The 17,245-nt window shown below is 40.1% G+C and overlaps 1 protein-coding gene across 5 annotated transcripts in view; it reads right to left on the bottom strand.

The window, feature by feature from the left end:
- Nucleotides 1–16,768, bottom strand: part of bbx (BBX high mobility group box domain containing) — a 29,971-nt gene extending 13,203 nt beyond the window's left edge. For 2 of the 5 annotated variants that reach the window (XM_083986414.1, XM_083986413.1), the window contains exons 1-10: nt 16,636–16,768; nt 14,747–14,825; nt 11,412–11,583; nt 10,196–10,450; nt 7,260–7,464; nt 7,094–7,161; nt 6,374–6,448; nt 4,945–5,025; nt 3,993–4,058; nt 928–1,894 (exon numbers count right to left, since the gene is read on the bottom strand). In XM_083986414.1, coding sequence (XP_083842540.1) covers nt 928–1,894; nt 3,993–4,058; nt 4,945–5,025; nt 6,374–6,448; nt 7,094–7,161; nt 7,260–7,464; nt 10,196–10,450; nt 11,412–11,583; nt 14,747–14,811 — 1,954 coding nt within the window. In that variant the 5' untranslated portion in view covers nt 14,812–14,825; nt 16,636–16,768. Of the gene's footprint in view, nt 1–927; nt 1,895–3,992; nt 4,059–4,944; nt 5,026–6,373; nt 6,449–7,093; nt 7,162–7,259; nt 7,465–10,195; nt 10,454–11,411; nt 11,584–14,746; nt 14,826–15,409; nt 15,510–16,635 lie in introns of those variants that run through there. The other 3 variants (XM_083986412.1, XM_083986410.1, XM_083986411.1) reach the window with 2 other exon arrangements.
- Between the last annotated feature and the right edge of the window lie 477 nt (nt 16,769–17,245).

Genomic DNA, 17,245 nt, shown 5'->3' on the forward strand with positions numbered 1-17,245 from the left:
GCTTTCAGTTATAGATTATACAGGTTATAGTTTTGATAATGTGATGAAAATATTCGAAATGACACATTGCGTTTGGTGTCTGAAACACATTTTTTCTGCAGGCCTAATACACTGCAGCACATGGCTCTGCTAGTGCAGCATGTTCACTGCTGCTGATGCAGGTAACACACCGACTACGCATGACTGCCTCATGCACACAACCCCGAATACCCCCCTTTAAAGGGATAGTTCACCCAAAATTGAAATTTCACTCATTATCTACTCCCCCTCATGTGGACTAAGGGCTGGGAGAAGTTTCAGAGTCCTCCGTGGCTTCTCTGAGTTACAGGGGGTCTCGGCGTAGCAGTGCATGTCCATATAACGGTTGCAAATGGATACCAACTGTCTTCGTAACAAAAAGACACACCAAAAAACATCCAAATACCTCCATGCTGCTCGTATGTAATGTCCGTCTTGTATTGAAGCCCCGAAATGCGAATTTGTCCTGAAAAAAATTAAATAAGTCTATATTTCAAGCTTGTTAAACCGGGAAGAGGAGGTTCAAGAAGCTTCCGCTACAAAACAAGCTTGAAATACAGACTTATTTAATTTTTTTTAGGGACAATTTCGCATTTCAATACAAGACGGACATTACATACGAGCAGCATGGAGGTATTTGGATGTTTTTTGTTGTGTTGTTGGGTCTTTTTGTTACGAAGACAGTTGGTATCCATTTGCAACCGTTATATGGACATGCACTGCTACGCCGAGACCCCCTGTAACTCAGAGAAGCCACGGAGGACTCTGAAACTTCTCTCAGCCCTTAGTCCACATGAGGGGGAGGAGATAATGTAATAATCCCTTTAACATCCACTAACCACCAGCATACACAGACTATATTCTGCTGTATTCATTCGCTATAGTTTGCACATGAATCAGAGCGGATACCTCGGTCGATATTGGCTCTCAGCGAAGTCAGCATTCCCTCAGAAACGAGGGTTTTGTACAACGCTCCTTTACAGCTCCGCTCCGACTTCCTGGAGCCTCGGCTCTCTGCGCCGGACTCGCAGAGCATTTCCATCTGCCTCTCCTTCCCCTTGTCCTCCTCCTTGAGCTTCGCGGGCGAGGGGCTGCCGGGGGAGTGATGGAGCTCCGTCACGCCGCCCTGAAGGTCTGTGCTTCCTAATGTCTCCTCTGTCTCCATCTTGGTGGGGCTAAGGTGAGTCATCATCTCCTCTTTCATCTCAACCTCCTCCAACTGGGGACTGAGCTGTGCACACTGCCCTTCGTCTTCATTCATCACCATCATCTCCTCCTCCTTTTCTTTCACTAAGGTCTTGATTTTGGGCTTGCTCTTCTGCTTTTTGGGACAACCGGGATTATTATTATTATTATTATTTCCACCACCAGCGGGACTGCTCTGGTTGATCTTCTTCTTGGGCTGCTTCTCCTCAGTTTCCTTCCAGGCGCCTTTGGCCACCGCTTCGATCGTACTGTAAACACTGTCCACCGTCGCCTCCGCGTGGTTGCACTGTTGCTGCTGCTTGGTGGTGGTCTTCTTCGTTGTCGTCGTTGTTGTGCAGGGGGGGGTCTCGTTGTTTGACTCGTTGTTTGACTTGGCCGCCTCTTTTTTCTTGCTCTTCTTTTTGACACACGTGTTTTGGCTGCTGAGTTGCGGGGGAATGACATCAGTGGAGGTAGAAGTGACGACGGAGGAGAGCGAAGGTAAGAGAGCCGATGTGTGAGGGGAGGAGGGAGGACAGTCGCCGTCGTCGCCGTTGCCGTCGTCCGCTTTCTTCTCCTCCTCCTCCTTCTCCTGTTTGACTGTACTTTGCTTGGGAGAGGCAGCGGAGGAGCTGTCCTCAGGCTGAGATTCAACCGTGTCCATCTTCCCAGCTTCAGACGCCAAGCACATCTTAACAAAAAACAAAACACACAACACTTCTGTTAATCAACTCTAACTAATATACTAAAAATAAACTACTAAAATAGTACTTATTCATTCACTTATTGAAGTAAACAAGTCGTGGTTTGTGCTATCCGAGATAGAAGATATATTAATGTCCTCAGAGACAATAAAATGGAAGATAAGTGAATTTTATAACACTCTCTCAAGAGGAGGTACAGTAAGTCATCTTTCCAGATATTAGTGTAATGAAGACATGGGAGAAGCTTTGAAGAAAATACTTGGTTAAATATCTGCGAAAGAACACATTTCCCATTCACTAGCAACAAAATTAAGGAATCTAATTTTAAATTTATCCATAAACTCTTTCTAACACCGAGAAAAATGCACAAAATCTCCAGGACTATCTCAGCAAAATGTCCCAGATGTAAAAGGATGGATGGGACTAGGGATGTCACGATTACTTGTTTTCACAATTAATCGCGGTATTAAACGCCACAACTAATTAATCGTAAAGGTTCCTAAATACTGTTACTTTTAGTAAAAGATTATGTTGGAACCGTATCGGCCGATGTGCACCAAACTAAAAGTAAATGCTCAGATACTGGTCCATTTATTTAACGTAACATTGAATTGGTAGGAATTTAAATGTTAGCGTGTCATTTTGTATTAAAGAAACCCAAAATAAAACAAAAAACGATTAAAATAAACACAAACATTTGGTATAGATGACAATTTATGACCTGAATATTTCAAACACTTCCCCTGGGGGTTAATAATTGGTCATAAATTAATAGATACTTGAAATATTTTGTGTAAACAATGAGTAATGTAGTTATATTTTGACTATATTTGATTTAACACATTCATAGTGTTGTGAAATTAATGAATGCATAATAATCGTGATAATCGTAACACCGTGATTATTTCTCTGACAATAATCGCACCAAGAAAATGTATAATCGTGACATCCCTAGTTGAGAGTTTGGACAACTAAAAACTAATATACTAAAAATAAACTACTAAAATAGTACTAAATATTTATAAATTCAGAGTCATATTCATTCATTTATTGAAGTAAACAAGTTGCGGTTTGTGCTATCCGAGATAGAAGATATATTAATGTCCTCAGAGACAATAAAAGGGAAGATAAGTGAATTCTTCTCTCAAGAGGAGGTACAGTAAGTCATCTTTCCAGATATTAATGAAGACATGGGAGAAGGACCTAGAGATGGTCTTTGAAGAAAATATTTGGTTAAATATCTGCAAAAGACCACATTTCCCATTCACTAGCAACAAAATTAAGGAATCTAATTTTAAATTCATCCATAAACTCTTTCTAACACCGAGAAAAATGCACAAAATCCCCAGGACTATCTCAGCAAAATGTCCCAGATGTAAAAGGATGGATGGGACATTTATGCATACAGTATGTTTTGGTAATGTGATCTTTTACAAAGTTTCTGGAACTCAATTCATTCTTTTACAGAGTCAATTTTGAAAACAAAATTTGATTTAAGCCCCAGTTTGTATTTGTAAAATGATTCATTAATTCTTCAGCTAGACAGGAAAAAATGCAGGATATTAATTATGATAACATACTTTGCTAAGAAATGCAGACTCCTATTTTTGTAAAGATGATTCACCTCCAACCCTCGAGATTTTCACAGATCGGATTTCAGCATTTTTAACCATTATAAAGATTAACTTTATAAAAAAACATAATTGTGGTCATATTTTCCAAGAATTTTGGCTTTTAGGTTTGGAGGAATTTCCTAAAGGGGACTAATGATTGGTTTGGTTTGACCCCGAGTCTGTGCCGTGTAGATTGGGGGTAGACTTTAACATTAAATGTATCTATCTCTGTAAAATCAATGTGTATGTGTGAGTATGTGGGTGTGTATGTATGTGTATAGTATATGTAACTATGTATGTATGTATAGGTATAGGTACATGTGAGGCCTCTGGACTGATGTGTTGCTGCTTTTTCACTTATTTTCATTGATTTTTATGAACTCTTATACACTTTGTCACACTGTTCTAATCTTAGGTGAAAGAAAACTGATGTTACATGTTTACAATGTTTTAAAAGTTTAAAGTTTCTCACCTCTGCGAGTTGGAAGAGAGCGGACTGTCTGCACGGTTTCCCTTCAGGCGCCGCAGGCGGGGACGACTGTGAACGTACAGTAACAGGCTTGGTCAGACCGCACTGCGCAGCTTTCTGCAATGCCATTCGTTGCAATTATTATTCAGAAATGTTCAACTATGTGTGACAGTTTTCATCTTGTACATTTGTTATAGATTAGTTGGTGGTGGTGGTGGTACTGTACAGGCGCCTGGCTTTGTTTGCTGTTACTGCCTGTACAGGCTGGGTGATGTCATCAGCTGGTTTCCTGAGAGCTAAAATACTTGAGGCACATTGTGCTATTTCACAATAAACTGACTGTTAAGACTATGAGATACCTTTGTTTGCAATACTGGCATTTAGCCTGAGGGTGGTGCTAAGATTGTCATGCAGATCATTTTCTGCCAGTATCTGTCTGTATTTGCATAGATCATTGAATACCTAGCAACACAAGGTAATTAGATATACTACATGATGTTGCGTCCCTATAAGGAGGTGGAGATGGGTTTGAAACACGTATTGTTTGCCTCTATGGCTTTTAATTATCTATCTTGGAGTTATCTTGGAGCAGTTTAGAAGCAAAGCCTGGTTAATAATGATCACTCTCTTGGACTACGCTAGGATAAATTCTAACTCAGCTAGTCCAGGCAGGGATGCTATTCTACCTTGCTAATCTGTATTAAAGGTTGTAATGTAATGGTGATGCCAGAGGTTACTATGCCACCTTCACGTTAGGATAGCAAACAGAGGGGACGACTTCCTCAACAGCAATACAGCAGGATCTCTGTAAATAAGGGGCTAACAACACCACCACCACAGCTTTACCTCCTATGACAAATCAAATTAACAATAATACTGCGATGGACCAAACTAACTCGACACACAGACGTCTAAAGCTGTAGATCTTTTATGAACTGAAACTTCGTGGTCGTACCTCTGTCTGTGGGGAAAGGGCAGGCTTGACGCTGCCTTCAGTAACATCAAGCTCTCTGTCCGGTACTGTCCCAGACAGCATCTGTGGATGGAAACACAGGTGAGAAAAAGCAAATAAAAGTCAGTTTTGCTGTAATCTGTGAAATAAGATTGTGGGCACATGGTTTCATCTTAAAGTGATACGACAACATTTTCTTTTTTATGTGTCTTGCCTCACTCCCGAGTCCATGACCAGCAGATAGACATCATCCTTTCGACTGTGCGTGCAGTAACAAGGGAGATAGAGCCGTATCGCCCACAATTAGCTTAGCTCAAACACTGGAAGTGTATGGGTAGTGTTAGCCTGCCTCCACCTAAAGTCATCAGAGAAACTCTTCAGCAACTCTAAACGGAAACCGGCGGGCCGATCTTCGTCTCAGAGCTGACAAAACTCTCCGGTAAGGCATCTTGAGCGGTCAAATGCCGCTAACGGGACGAGATCGGTCAAAACGGAGGGTTCAAGCAAAGACGGTTTATTTTGGTTCTAGCTAGCTACATCGAGGGTAGGTTAGCTTCCTATTTCAAAGTAAAAGCACAAATTCTACCGTCATGGTTTTCTGTATGTAAAGGGCAACGGGTGTTTTATTTTGTGAAAATAACCGGAAGTGCGTTGGTCACAACAGCTAGCTTGAGTAGCGCCGAATTCGTCCGAACAAAATTGTAAACAGCTGGTATTTAGACAAATGAACGACACACTGCTGATCTAAACGGCTACTTTCTCACCTAAACATGTTTGAAATGTGGATAAAGTGATATATTAACAGAGTTTAGAGCTAAAATGAAATCAGCTTCTGACTGCTGATTTCGGCTCGGGTAGGAGGCAGGCTAACACTACCTATACACTTCCAGTGTTTGAGCTAAGCTAATTACGGGCGATACGGCTCTATCTCCCTCGTTACTGCACGCACAGTCGAAAGGATGGTGTCTATCTGCTGGTCATGGACTCGGGAGTGAGGCAAGACACGTAAAAAAAAAAAAAAAAAAAGGTTGGCGTATCCCTTTAAGATCACACAAGACTAAAAGTGTAACCTGTAATCTGAGTCTGCAAACTAACCAGCAGGAACTAAAGCTGTCAGATACACTGAGGTGGATGTAGTGTTGAAGGATAAACATAATATTTATGAAATACAAGTGCTGCGTTTCAATAAATGTGCTCTGGTCTGGTTCTCTCCGCCACAGGCTAATGCAACACATCATGTGCAGGACGGAGAAGGTGTCATGTTACTTGTTAATGATGATGGACACACAACAGGTCTTGTAGATGTTGTTCAATAGCGAGTACATCAGTGTATGGATGGACAGGTCCCATTAGTGAGACATCACAACCTCTCGTACTGTATGTGATGATCTAACAGGGTACAGCAGCAGGAAGCAGGAAGGGAAAAACACACCTCTTCTTTCTCCTCTGAAAAGCAGTTCCCTTCAGTGGCTGTGTCAGGTAAACTAGGTTTCGTGCTGGAAGGGATCTAGACAGGTAAACAGTAGTAAATCAAAAGTGTAATTAAAAAAAAAAAAAAAAAAAAAAAACATCTCACTTTTTGGTAACACTTTAGATTAGGGAACACATATTCACCATTAACTATAGGTGCTTATTAATATGCATATAAGTAGCTTACTAGCTCCTTATTAGTAATTATTAGGCACGTATTAACACCTTATTCTACTACATAGCCTTATTCTACCTAGAAATTAAGATTTTTCCTGATATTAACTCCCAATTATGGCTTATTCATTGTAAATTAATGCATTTGCTACTGTATACTAATGATAATGAGTGATAAAGGAAGAATTACTGTTCTTCTGCTACTGCCCCTGTACAGTACAAGGCCCCAATAACCCACTGGTTATTCACATCCACATTATTCAGAAACAACAATGCATTAATTTACAATGAATAAGCGATAATTAGGAGTTAATATCAGGAAAAATCTTAATTCATGCTGTAATAGAGGTAGAATAAGGTGTTAATACGTGCTTAATAATTACTAATAAGGAGCTAGTAAGCTACTTATATGCATATTAATAAGCACCTAGTTAATGGTGAATATGTGTTCCTTAATCTAAAGTGTTACCAATCTTTTTTATGCTACAGAAAAAAAGCAGTGACCTACCTCCCTGTTGGTGAGGGCATGCTCCCCAGCTAACAGCAGCATGCTAAGGCCTCCCATCTTAGTAGGATCTGACAACGAATACACAGAGTTACAATGACAATCCAACACTTTGTCAGGTTACTAAACTGAACTACCAGTTACTACTTGTTTTTGTTATCATACACACCTGCCATGGCAAAGTTTAACTGTGGCATGCTGTCAGTTTTCGGCACTTTTTTGGCAGTGGCGGAGTCCTTGGATGAGTTGGAAGAGAAGGACCATATTTTTTTGCGGGGGTTGCTGACAGGCGGACAGGAAGGACTCTTGACAGGTTTGCTGGTGGTGGGACACCACTTGTAGCCCGGGTTGGCCTTCATGAAAGCGTCCTTGTACTGAAAGAGCATCCAGAATTGATTTAGGTACAAGCAAACTCTAAACGGTTTTCAAACAATCAAATCTAAATCAAAGCTTTTATCATTTTGTAAATGCTGAATATTGATGTCTGATAAAGGTTCACTACTCCCCATGTAACACTGTCTATTAGCAACTTGAGAGTATTAATATAAAGTGGGTTCATTTTTGTTTTCTATCATCACTAGACAATGTAGTGATATTTGACTCAATCAAATGTGACGCATTGCATTGTGGGATCAGTGACAAAATCTACGAAAACTACTTTTTTCTTCACATCATAATGTTTTTTCTATAGCTCAGTGCAGAAACTTCAGCTCAACTTTAGTTTACAACATCAGACACTCAGATCAAATAGTGGACACTAAATATAGATCATTTTATAATAAATAGAGGGTGATTTCAGACAAAGCCTTAAAAGGATAGTTCAACATTTTGGCAAACTGGCCCATTGCCATAACCCCATAACAGTAGGTTCGTTACTGTAGGTTCGTGCAGGTCACAACTTGTCAACCAGAGCGTTGTGGAGTTGTTGGATTGTGTATTTGATGAGTTTGATGAGGGAAACCAAGAAATCCCATAATGAGCCTCCGTAGCGTAGCTCTGAGCAGCTCACGGCTCTGCTCCGCCGTTCTAAAAATAGCTTGCACCGACAATTACAGGTAACGAACTTACTGCTGTAACTATAGCGATTATGGCAATGGCCCAATTTGCCAAAATGTTGAACTATCCCTTTAAGTTTTACTAATCTGCGATTGGCAGCTTTTACTAAATCTGATCTGCCAACACAAAATCAGAACATCTAAAGCTTCAAAAACATTAAAAGTCATTTCCAGGAGATATTTGTAAGTTGTGCTATTGCTGCTTAGCCAATATGAGCATTAACAGCTGTTCAATTAACAGTCTTGAGTTCAGTATTAACAAATAATTCCTTTACTGGTGAAGAGCAGTCTCAAATAGTGGAAAAGAAGCACCAATGCTGCCCAGTCTTTTTGCTTCTGCTTCTATCACTGACTGTTTTTGTTCTACTGATGGTAGCAGCATGCTAACCAGCTAGCCCCAGACCGAGACCGAGTCACTGTGGCATCCGGTCCTCTTGAAGAGGTCGTCTTGTAAATGCAACAAAGCTCTCAGCAAGACTCTAACCAAATAGCTGTTAATACTAATATTGGCTATGTGGCAATAACAAAAGTGATAAACAGCTCTGGTCTGGTCTGGTTTACTTGCCAACCTGACCAGACTTGATAATTCAACAGAAGGATAAAGGAATAACACATTTTTTTTGTGTAAACATCTTAACTGTTGTTTAGTACTACCGCTACCGATTTGATGATCCACAATTTAATGGACCTTTGTGTTGGGTAGCAACACATATAAAACCCTTGTGACAATGCGACAGTGTTTTTCCTCTTTTTATTTGCAATTTAAATGATATCAACAACAGTTCACAAAAAATAAAACTAGTACAGCTCTACACGGAGCAGTCGAGACGTCCAGGTTATGCTCTCTTCCACTAGATTTAGAGCACCAGCTATTTAAAGAAAATAATGCACCCAACTGAAATAACAATTACTTTGAGGCTACTATAAGAGACTAGGGATGGGCATTTCGAATCATTTTCTAACCGAGTATCCTAACCTTGTCGTACCCGGGTAACCGAATACTGTAATAAAAAAATAAAATGACGTCATGTTTGACAGACAGAGCGCAGCCGGGGCATAAATGCGCTCTGTCCGACAGACAGTCACATTACTGACACACAGCGTCGTCAGACACAATATCAGGTTAATAAGAGTAGAGATGGAGTTTAAGATGCACATATGGGGGCATAGGTGACGCTTTTACACAGCAGAAAATCACTTTGCTTGATCCGAAACTGTTTAAAGGGATAGTAGCATTTTTTTTAAAGTGGGGTTGTATGATCTCCAAATAGCCCCTAAGTACTTTAATTGCAGTAGAAGACTCTCTGCACTCCTCCCGTTAGCAACGCCAGCCCATAATAGCCCTGCCCAGAGATTTACAGCATACAGTGTTGTGAACAGACCCAAAGAAACGGCCTATTTTCACGGCCTAAAAGAGGTTTTACCTGAAAAAAAATACACAGTTCCATTGTTCGCTATAATATAATTTTTTCCAGCCCCTCAAAGTGCAGGAAAAACACAGTTTTTATTTGGACCTAACCAACTGCTGATCGGCGGGCGCTAACCCTGGGCGGAGGGATACGTGAGTTGGTTAGGTCCAAATAAAAACTGCGTTTTTCCTGCACTTTGAAGGGCTGGAAAAAATTATATTATAGCGAACAATAGAACTGTGTATTTTTTTTCAGGTAAAACCTCTTTTAGGCCGCGAAAATAGGCCGTTTCTTTGGGTCCATTCACAACAATGTATGTTGTAAATCTCTGGGCAGGGCTATTATGGGCTGGCGTTGCTAACGGGAGGAGTAAAGAGAGTCTTCTACTGCAATTAAAGTACTTAGGGGCTATTTGTAGATCATACAACCCCACTTTAAAAAAAATGCTACTATCCCTTTAACACTACAAAAAGCCGAACCATGGCATGATGATGTGCCGTTTTTTAAAACCGAGGTTAACCGGATAATAAATTCATAACTGGATAGCAGATTGCCTACTCGGGTACCCGTGCACATCCCTCTAAGAGACGGTTATAAATACTCCTGAGAAAAAGGTGTAAAAGTGAAGGCAGCGGTCTCACCTCCTTGGCCATGTCAGTGTATTTCTGCTTCTCTTTGGGCTCCAGCACGGCCCACCAGTCAGCCAGGATCTTGGTGGCGCCTCGGTTGTCCAGACGAGGGTGTTCCTGCCGCACCAGCGAGCGATGCCGTTTGCAGAACAGGAGGAAAGCGTTCATCGGCCGCCGCGCTCGCTGTTCATTCGAGTCCTCCTCCACTTCCTCCGCTGTGCTGCCACACTCCACCTGCGACGCCTGGTCCTGGCCGCACAACACCGGCTGCTGATAACAAACCCATTAAGCAATTTAAATAACGTAACCGCAACCACGTTTTCTGACAAATACAAATATTGATGCTGCTTCTTTATCGTGCAGTTACAATTATATGACTCTGCAGAGGGCTTTTAATTTGAAAGTGGAGACGCATGGTGGAAAGGTGGATTTAACTAGCTAATATTGGGTTAGCTATACAGATAAGATAGTTTATATGTAGTAGGATGTCACGATTATACATTTTCTTGGTGCGATTATTGTCAGAGAAATAATCACGGTACTACGATTATCATGATTATTATGCATTAATTAATTTCACAACACTATGAATGAGTTAAAAGTCAAAATATAATTACATTACTCATTGTTTACACAAAATATTTCAAGTATCTATTAATATAGGACCAATTATTAACCCCCAGGGGAAATGTTTGAAATATTCAGGTCATAAATTGTTACCTATACCAAATGTTTACATTTATTTCAATCGTTTTTGTTTTGTTTTGGGTTTTTTTAATTAAAAATGACACGCTAGCATTTAAATTCCTACCAATTCAATGTTACGTTAGTTAAATGGACCAGTATCTGTGCATTTACCTTTATTTTGGCTGCACATCTGCTGATAACATTTCAATATCATCTTTTTGGGAAAGGAACGGTATTTAGGAATCTTTACGATTAATTAATTGTGGCTTTTAATACCACGATTGATTGTGAAAACAAGTAATCGTGACATCCCTAGTTAGTTTATAGTTTTTTTTCTAACCAATCTACCCAGGTATTAACAGAGCCACTTGGACAAAACCCATGTGGGGACATTCAGCGTCTCTACCGTCGAGCTACATGCCTATTCTGGGCTGGTCCCACCACAGCCTAATCCAACCACACCTCTGCAGGAAAACACCCTTGGAGAAACTCTGTAGTTCATTGGACACATACATACACACACACACACACACACACTCACCTTTTCCAGCTCCTCTTCATCTTCTTCTTCTTCCTCCTCGGAGAAATCCAGAGCCTTTTTGGAGAGAAGTGGGTGCCACTGCAGGCACTTACGTTTAGGGCGTTTGCCAGTGACCTCCCCTGCAACAGGTGGTTCTTTACCCCTTCCTCCACCCTTCATGGTACTACCACACCTAAAAAAAACAGATATTAATTATATTATCATAATATATTATTATACAATATAAAAACAAAACATGGACAATTGAAACATGCATCTTTATGTCGTATTTTGTTCGTTAGTGATACGCTGCAGAGCAGAAGCAGAGATACCTGCTGCCAAAATAGTGTCAAACATTTGTAATTGCAGGTGTTGATGTGCACATGTGAGACCATTTCTATCTGTTTTGCAAAAATATGGGATGGAAATCACAGGGAATTTCTATTCCAGGGCAAATTTATATGTATTTTGTGTCAATGTTATACCAGCAGCCAAACATATTACATTGAATACAGAATAAAATTAAAATGTTTAATCATTGTAATTTCATGTTACATTGTGTAAAAAGTCCAACTCTTCTGCTGTAAGAACTTTCTAATATTGGCCTATATATAGAAAAAATGTTGGCATTAAAAATAACAGAAAACAAATAAAGTAAAGCAGGAAAATAAATGCTAACAGCACTGAGACTCTCCCCAAGGCCTGATTCTAATATTAACATATCTGTGACTAATTCAGACTAAATGCATTTCTCAGCCTTGACACAATTATCTGAAAATAATTAGCAAAACGGTCTGAATTTGTGTGACTGCCTTCCAGTTGTGATAAAGAAGAAAAAAAAAGATTTAATTGGGGACTGGTGCCTGTGTCTCAGAAACAAATTAAGGTTTTACAAAATTGGGCTTGATTCAAAATTAAAAAATCACTTTGAACCTCTGATTTATCACAGTTTCTGTCTATATTTGGATTAATTTTACATGAGCAGGAGAGCAAAGGAAGAAACCAAACGATCCCCCCACTGACCATGATTTCATTAGCCTTAATTTTCTATTTTAATTGTCTCCTTTAACTTGCCTTGGAGAATACCCCCCCTATTGTGGGACCCCTGGTCATTTATAGCTGGTGGACGCATGCGTTAGTGTCTTAGATATGGAATTAGACATTGTGCATTAACATACCATGGTCTAGAAGTATTCATCGCTAAATTTGAATTATTCTAATCTAATTTAGGTCCTAATTTCCTACACACACTTCAGCAGTTTTATCATGAAGCAGCTGCAGCAACCTGGATGTTTCTGGTCATTTGTTGGTGTCTGAAATTTATCCAAGTAAAGCGGTTATAATGCACTCACACTGAGACCTACTGTACAGGCAACAGGTGAATTTCCAAATGTCAACAGTACATGTAAGTAATACCACCCTCTAATGTCAGAAACAGTGACAGAAACAACAATACAGTAACCTCTACTGTATCTTAGCACTGTGGTAAATACAGAAGGATCATGGAAATGTAAAACCTGCTTTTCTGCAAGTTAGTCTGAATCAGGTCAAACATAGATACTGTATGTTTATGTCATATAAAGCCCTTGTGCTGTCATAACATATTTAAACATTACTGTATCTTAATCTCAGTCTGTATATGTATTATGTAAGAAAAAAGTCTGCACAAGAGCTGCAACTATTAGTCAATCAATCAATTTGTCAATCTGCAAAAAATATACATATAATTTTAATAGTATTAAAATTATATGTATATTTTTTCCAAAGCATTTGATCGGTATATGTTTTAAGTAAAATGTCAGACATTAGTTAAATCAGAGAACTTTTTGCCTCTCTTTGTCATTACTGATCATTTATAAGAGATATCTCTGGGTTTGGGGGAATTGATTGACTATTGAATATTGAAATGAAGAGATACACACAAATGCATCTATCTCTGGGATGCAGTTGATTATATCAGACACTATAACAGGTGTTTTTCCATTATTATTTGACATTCCACTGAAATTTTTACTTATTACTGATGATGAAAATAATCATGAATAATTTCATGTCAATCTATATGAAAGATTGGAGCAAAGCCAATAAGACAAGAGCTGCATCTAACAAACCAAAACCTGTAGTGTTTCAGATAAGACATCCATTTACATGTGTGTTTAATTAGCCTATTAAAATAAAGTATTGGGATTCCTGAGCGACACTGTATTAGGAGCAGGTGGCTTTCATTACTGAGACATTTACATTTTTTGCCATAAATCTTCGGTGTTGTTTTCACATCTCACAACTAACCAACTAACTATCTAACTTTTCATTTTTATGTTAATTTATTGTGGCAACTTTAGAGGATTGTATGACAGACATTTCCCACTGATAAATTGGGAGGATCGCTGTGGTGCAATAGGTAGCAAAGGTGACGAGACCTACTACTTTATTTTTTTTAACCTTGTAATAAGGAACATCACTATCTCTATTAGTGGGTTTTAATTTAAAGTACACAAAATCTATTTAATACAAAAGTTGTGGACAGCATCAAATGACTCAACGAGATGAGAGAAAACATCACACAACTAATGATTTAACTGGCACTGAGGGGAAAAAAGGCTTCTAATGCAATAAATATGAGCAGAGGACATTAAGCTCTTCTCTGGTCTACTGGTCACTACAGAGCTGCACGAAATGCTTTCTATGATTGTGAAAGTCACACAAGAGCGGTCGCATCGCTGCAGACCTCAACAACTGTTGCAGTCAAAAAAACGTACAGTGAGTGAGGCCATTTTTTTTTTTTAGATAAAATATCCCTTGACTCTGTCGTGTTAGCACATTTCAGAGGAGAATGTGAGACAAAGAGTTCGGGGATGAAGACTTTGAATACCAGGAAGATACCAGTATAATACAATAACTAGATTTTGCTGAATGTGCCCTGACACTCCTCTGTTTGTTGTAATTGAATGAAGCTTATTACACATGCAAATGAGCAAATCTAAAGGTAAAATTGCACCCAGTGTCATGTCACTTTAATGCAATGTGCTCAGGTGTTCAGTCTCTAATGAATCAAAACCATGCACCTGAACACAGCCATGTTCTCTTAGCTGTGACCTTCCTCACACATACACATCATAATCAAAACTGCTCAATATGAATACAAATAATAACCTATCTATGCATTTGCTTTGCTGGCTTTTATTCTCCAATTCCTGTTTGCACATAACTGTAACGAGACAAGCTAAATGAGATTTAGCAAACCGATGAATGAATGAGTCAATGGGCTGTATTGGTCTGGACGTGATCCAGACTAGACTACTGTAGATGCCAGTGTTTGTATTTATGAATGTCAAGTGGAAAACGGGGATACTTACTGAAGAAAAAACAATGGAAATGCTGTATGAGTGATGGGAGATGAATCTGCCACTGCCTTTGTCATGCAATGACGATGACCTATAAAATACAAGACACCGCTCTCAGTCATGCGTTATACTGTCATATCTGCAACAATGTTCCTACTACAGCATGAGCTCGGCAGGAAACAATGTGTGCGAAGAAAAAAAAACACAACAACAGATAAAACACAACAACTTTAACAGAGCATTTAGTGAGTGAGTGATGCTGCAGAATTACACACAAGACCTCAAAGTACGGTGGGACATTTTGTCTGATCTGATTACTGATCATTTTTAATCATGCAGGCAGTCAGTCAGTCAGTCAGGCAGGCAGTCGATCCGCCCTTGTGGCCAAAACCAAAACATGTAGGCCAACAAAAAAACGCCTGCGACCACCACTTTGGGGATGTATTTAGCTAGAATATAACATAAAAATAAATAAAAGAATAAAGCATGCACGGTCCCAGTGAGCATTTATCTGCGCAGAGAGGGAGAGAGGTTAGTTTGTGCTCTCAGGTAAAACTGCTGATGTCTGTCTGTGCCTGTGCTGCTGCTCCGAGCTCCTCTCAGTCTCATGCACAATAACACCGCTACAAGATTGTGTCAGGTACGCAATAAAACGATCAGTTGAAGCTCACCTACCGTGCTCGTTAACCTCTCTAAAAGCAAGCAATTCATCGTCTTCATCTCGGTGCAAAATGTCGATCGGAGGAGCCCTGACAACAAGACAGACAAGCCTGAGAATGAGAGTCCATCTTGCTTCGGGTTTCGGAGGAGGAAAAAAAAAAAAAAAAAAAAAAAAGCAGCAAGCAAAGCAAGCCCAAGTACAGTACAGTACAGCTACAGCAGCTACAGCTTGCTTGCAATGCTTGCTAGTAAGTGAGGGGGGATATTTCACTCCTCCTGTCAAACTCTCCGGTGACAATGTCGCCGTACTAAACAAAAAAACATCCACAATGATTAATTAAACTGGGGATTTTCTGTCCAGCCACACGCATCCGTGGGCAGTGTTTTGCTCGGCGGTGGCTCCATTTCCTCGCCAGTGTTAGTGTTAGTAGGACTAGGAATAAAAAAAAGTAGCTAGTTAGCTCCGCGGTGGCTAAGCTCGATGCTAACTGGACGGTTGTGTGCTGTGCTGTGTGTCAACGGTTTTTTAAAACATTGCAACGGCTGCTTTCGCCTAACGAACGGGGGACTAACCGCTGTTTAAAGCTTCATAGTAGTGACCGAAAAACTTAACATTACACACATAAAAACTGTAAAAAAGGGGGGGATAAAATACAAAATAGTTGTTTGTGGTGTTGTTGTTGCAGCAGCAGCAGGTTTGTGGCTATGTATGTATGTATTTGATGCGGATGGAGAAGGAGCTGGTGGTGGTAGAGGTGGAGGAGGAGGAGGGAGGGTAGTCAGTCATACCACCTCACTGAGAAACAGTTGCTTTACCGTTCATTTTCTTTTCTTTTTTAACACGGAAATATTTCAGCTACACAGCAACAGCGACAACATAACATAATATAACAACGCCGAGTGGGGGTTTCAATGGTTATCAATGAAAAAATGTCGATGGGAAACAAACAAAATCTAAAAGAGAGACCGATAGAGAGAGAAGGGGAAGCCGAAGCCAAAGCAGCAGCAGCGAGCACTAGGCAGTAAGCAAGGCGGACATCATGTCCAAAAAGCAAAAAGCAGCGATAATAACAATTTTTCAGAGTGACTGACTGAGAGGTGGAGGAAACGGCGACCGGGTTTACACGCACGGTCACTAAAAGCACAAGTTTTCTGTCATGAACGTACGTATGTATGGTCGGTCGGTCGGTCGGTCGGTGTCTACTAGTCTGAACGTGAACACAACAACATAGTTACGTTACCTCTAATATCTGGCTCAAGTACCGCGGCGCAGGGCCTCTCATCATCACTGGTGCCGACCGTCCACCTTTTTCAACTTATTGACACATCATAACAGTTCGGTTCAGCACTGGCTGTACTAAAAACACACACATACATACACACTCATACTCTCTCACACACACATACATAGAGATATACACACACCGCTGCGTCAAGCCCCGACGTGTGCACAGCGCATGCAAACCGGAAGCACAGAGGCTTCTACCAAAATAAAAGTAAAAAAAAAAAAAAAAGTTTAAACCCTCTTTCTGGGCCAATTTGTTCCCTTCCTCCATCCTTTCGTCCTTCCTTTCTCCCTTCCTTCTTTACACAATCCCTTTTCCCTCCCTTCCTTCCTTACTTCTTCTGTTTCATTCTGTGTCATAACTAAACTGTTTTCTTGTATGTAACAACATCTATGTCCCGTCTGTCCGTCCTGGGTGAGGGATCCCTCTGTTGCTCACCCTGAGGTTTCTCCAATTTTCCCTGTTAAAAGGGTTTTCCATGGAGTTTTTCCTCAGTGGATGTGAGGGTCTAAGGACAGAGGATGTTGTTGTGATGCCATGTAAAGCCCTTTGAGACAAACTGTTT

The sequence above is a fragment of the Trachurus trachurus genome (assembly GCF_905171665.1).
Source record: "Trachurus trachurus genome assembly, chromosome: 14".
Lineage (NCBI taxonomy): Eukaryota > Metazoa > Chordata > Actinopteri > Carangiformes > Carangidae > Trachurus > Trachurus trachurus.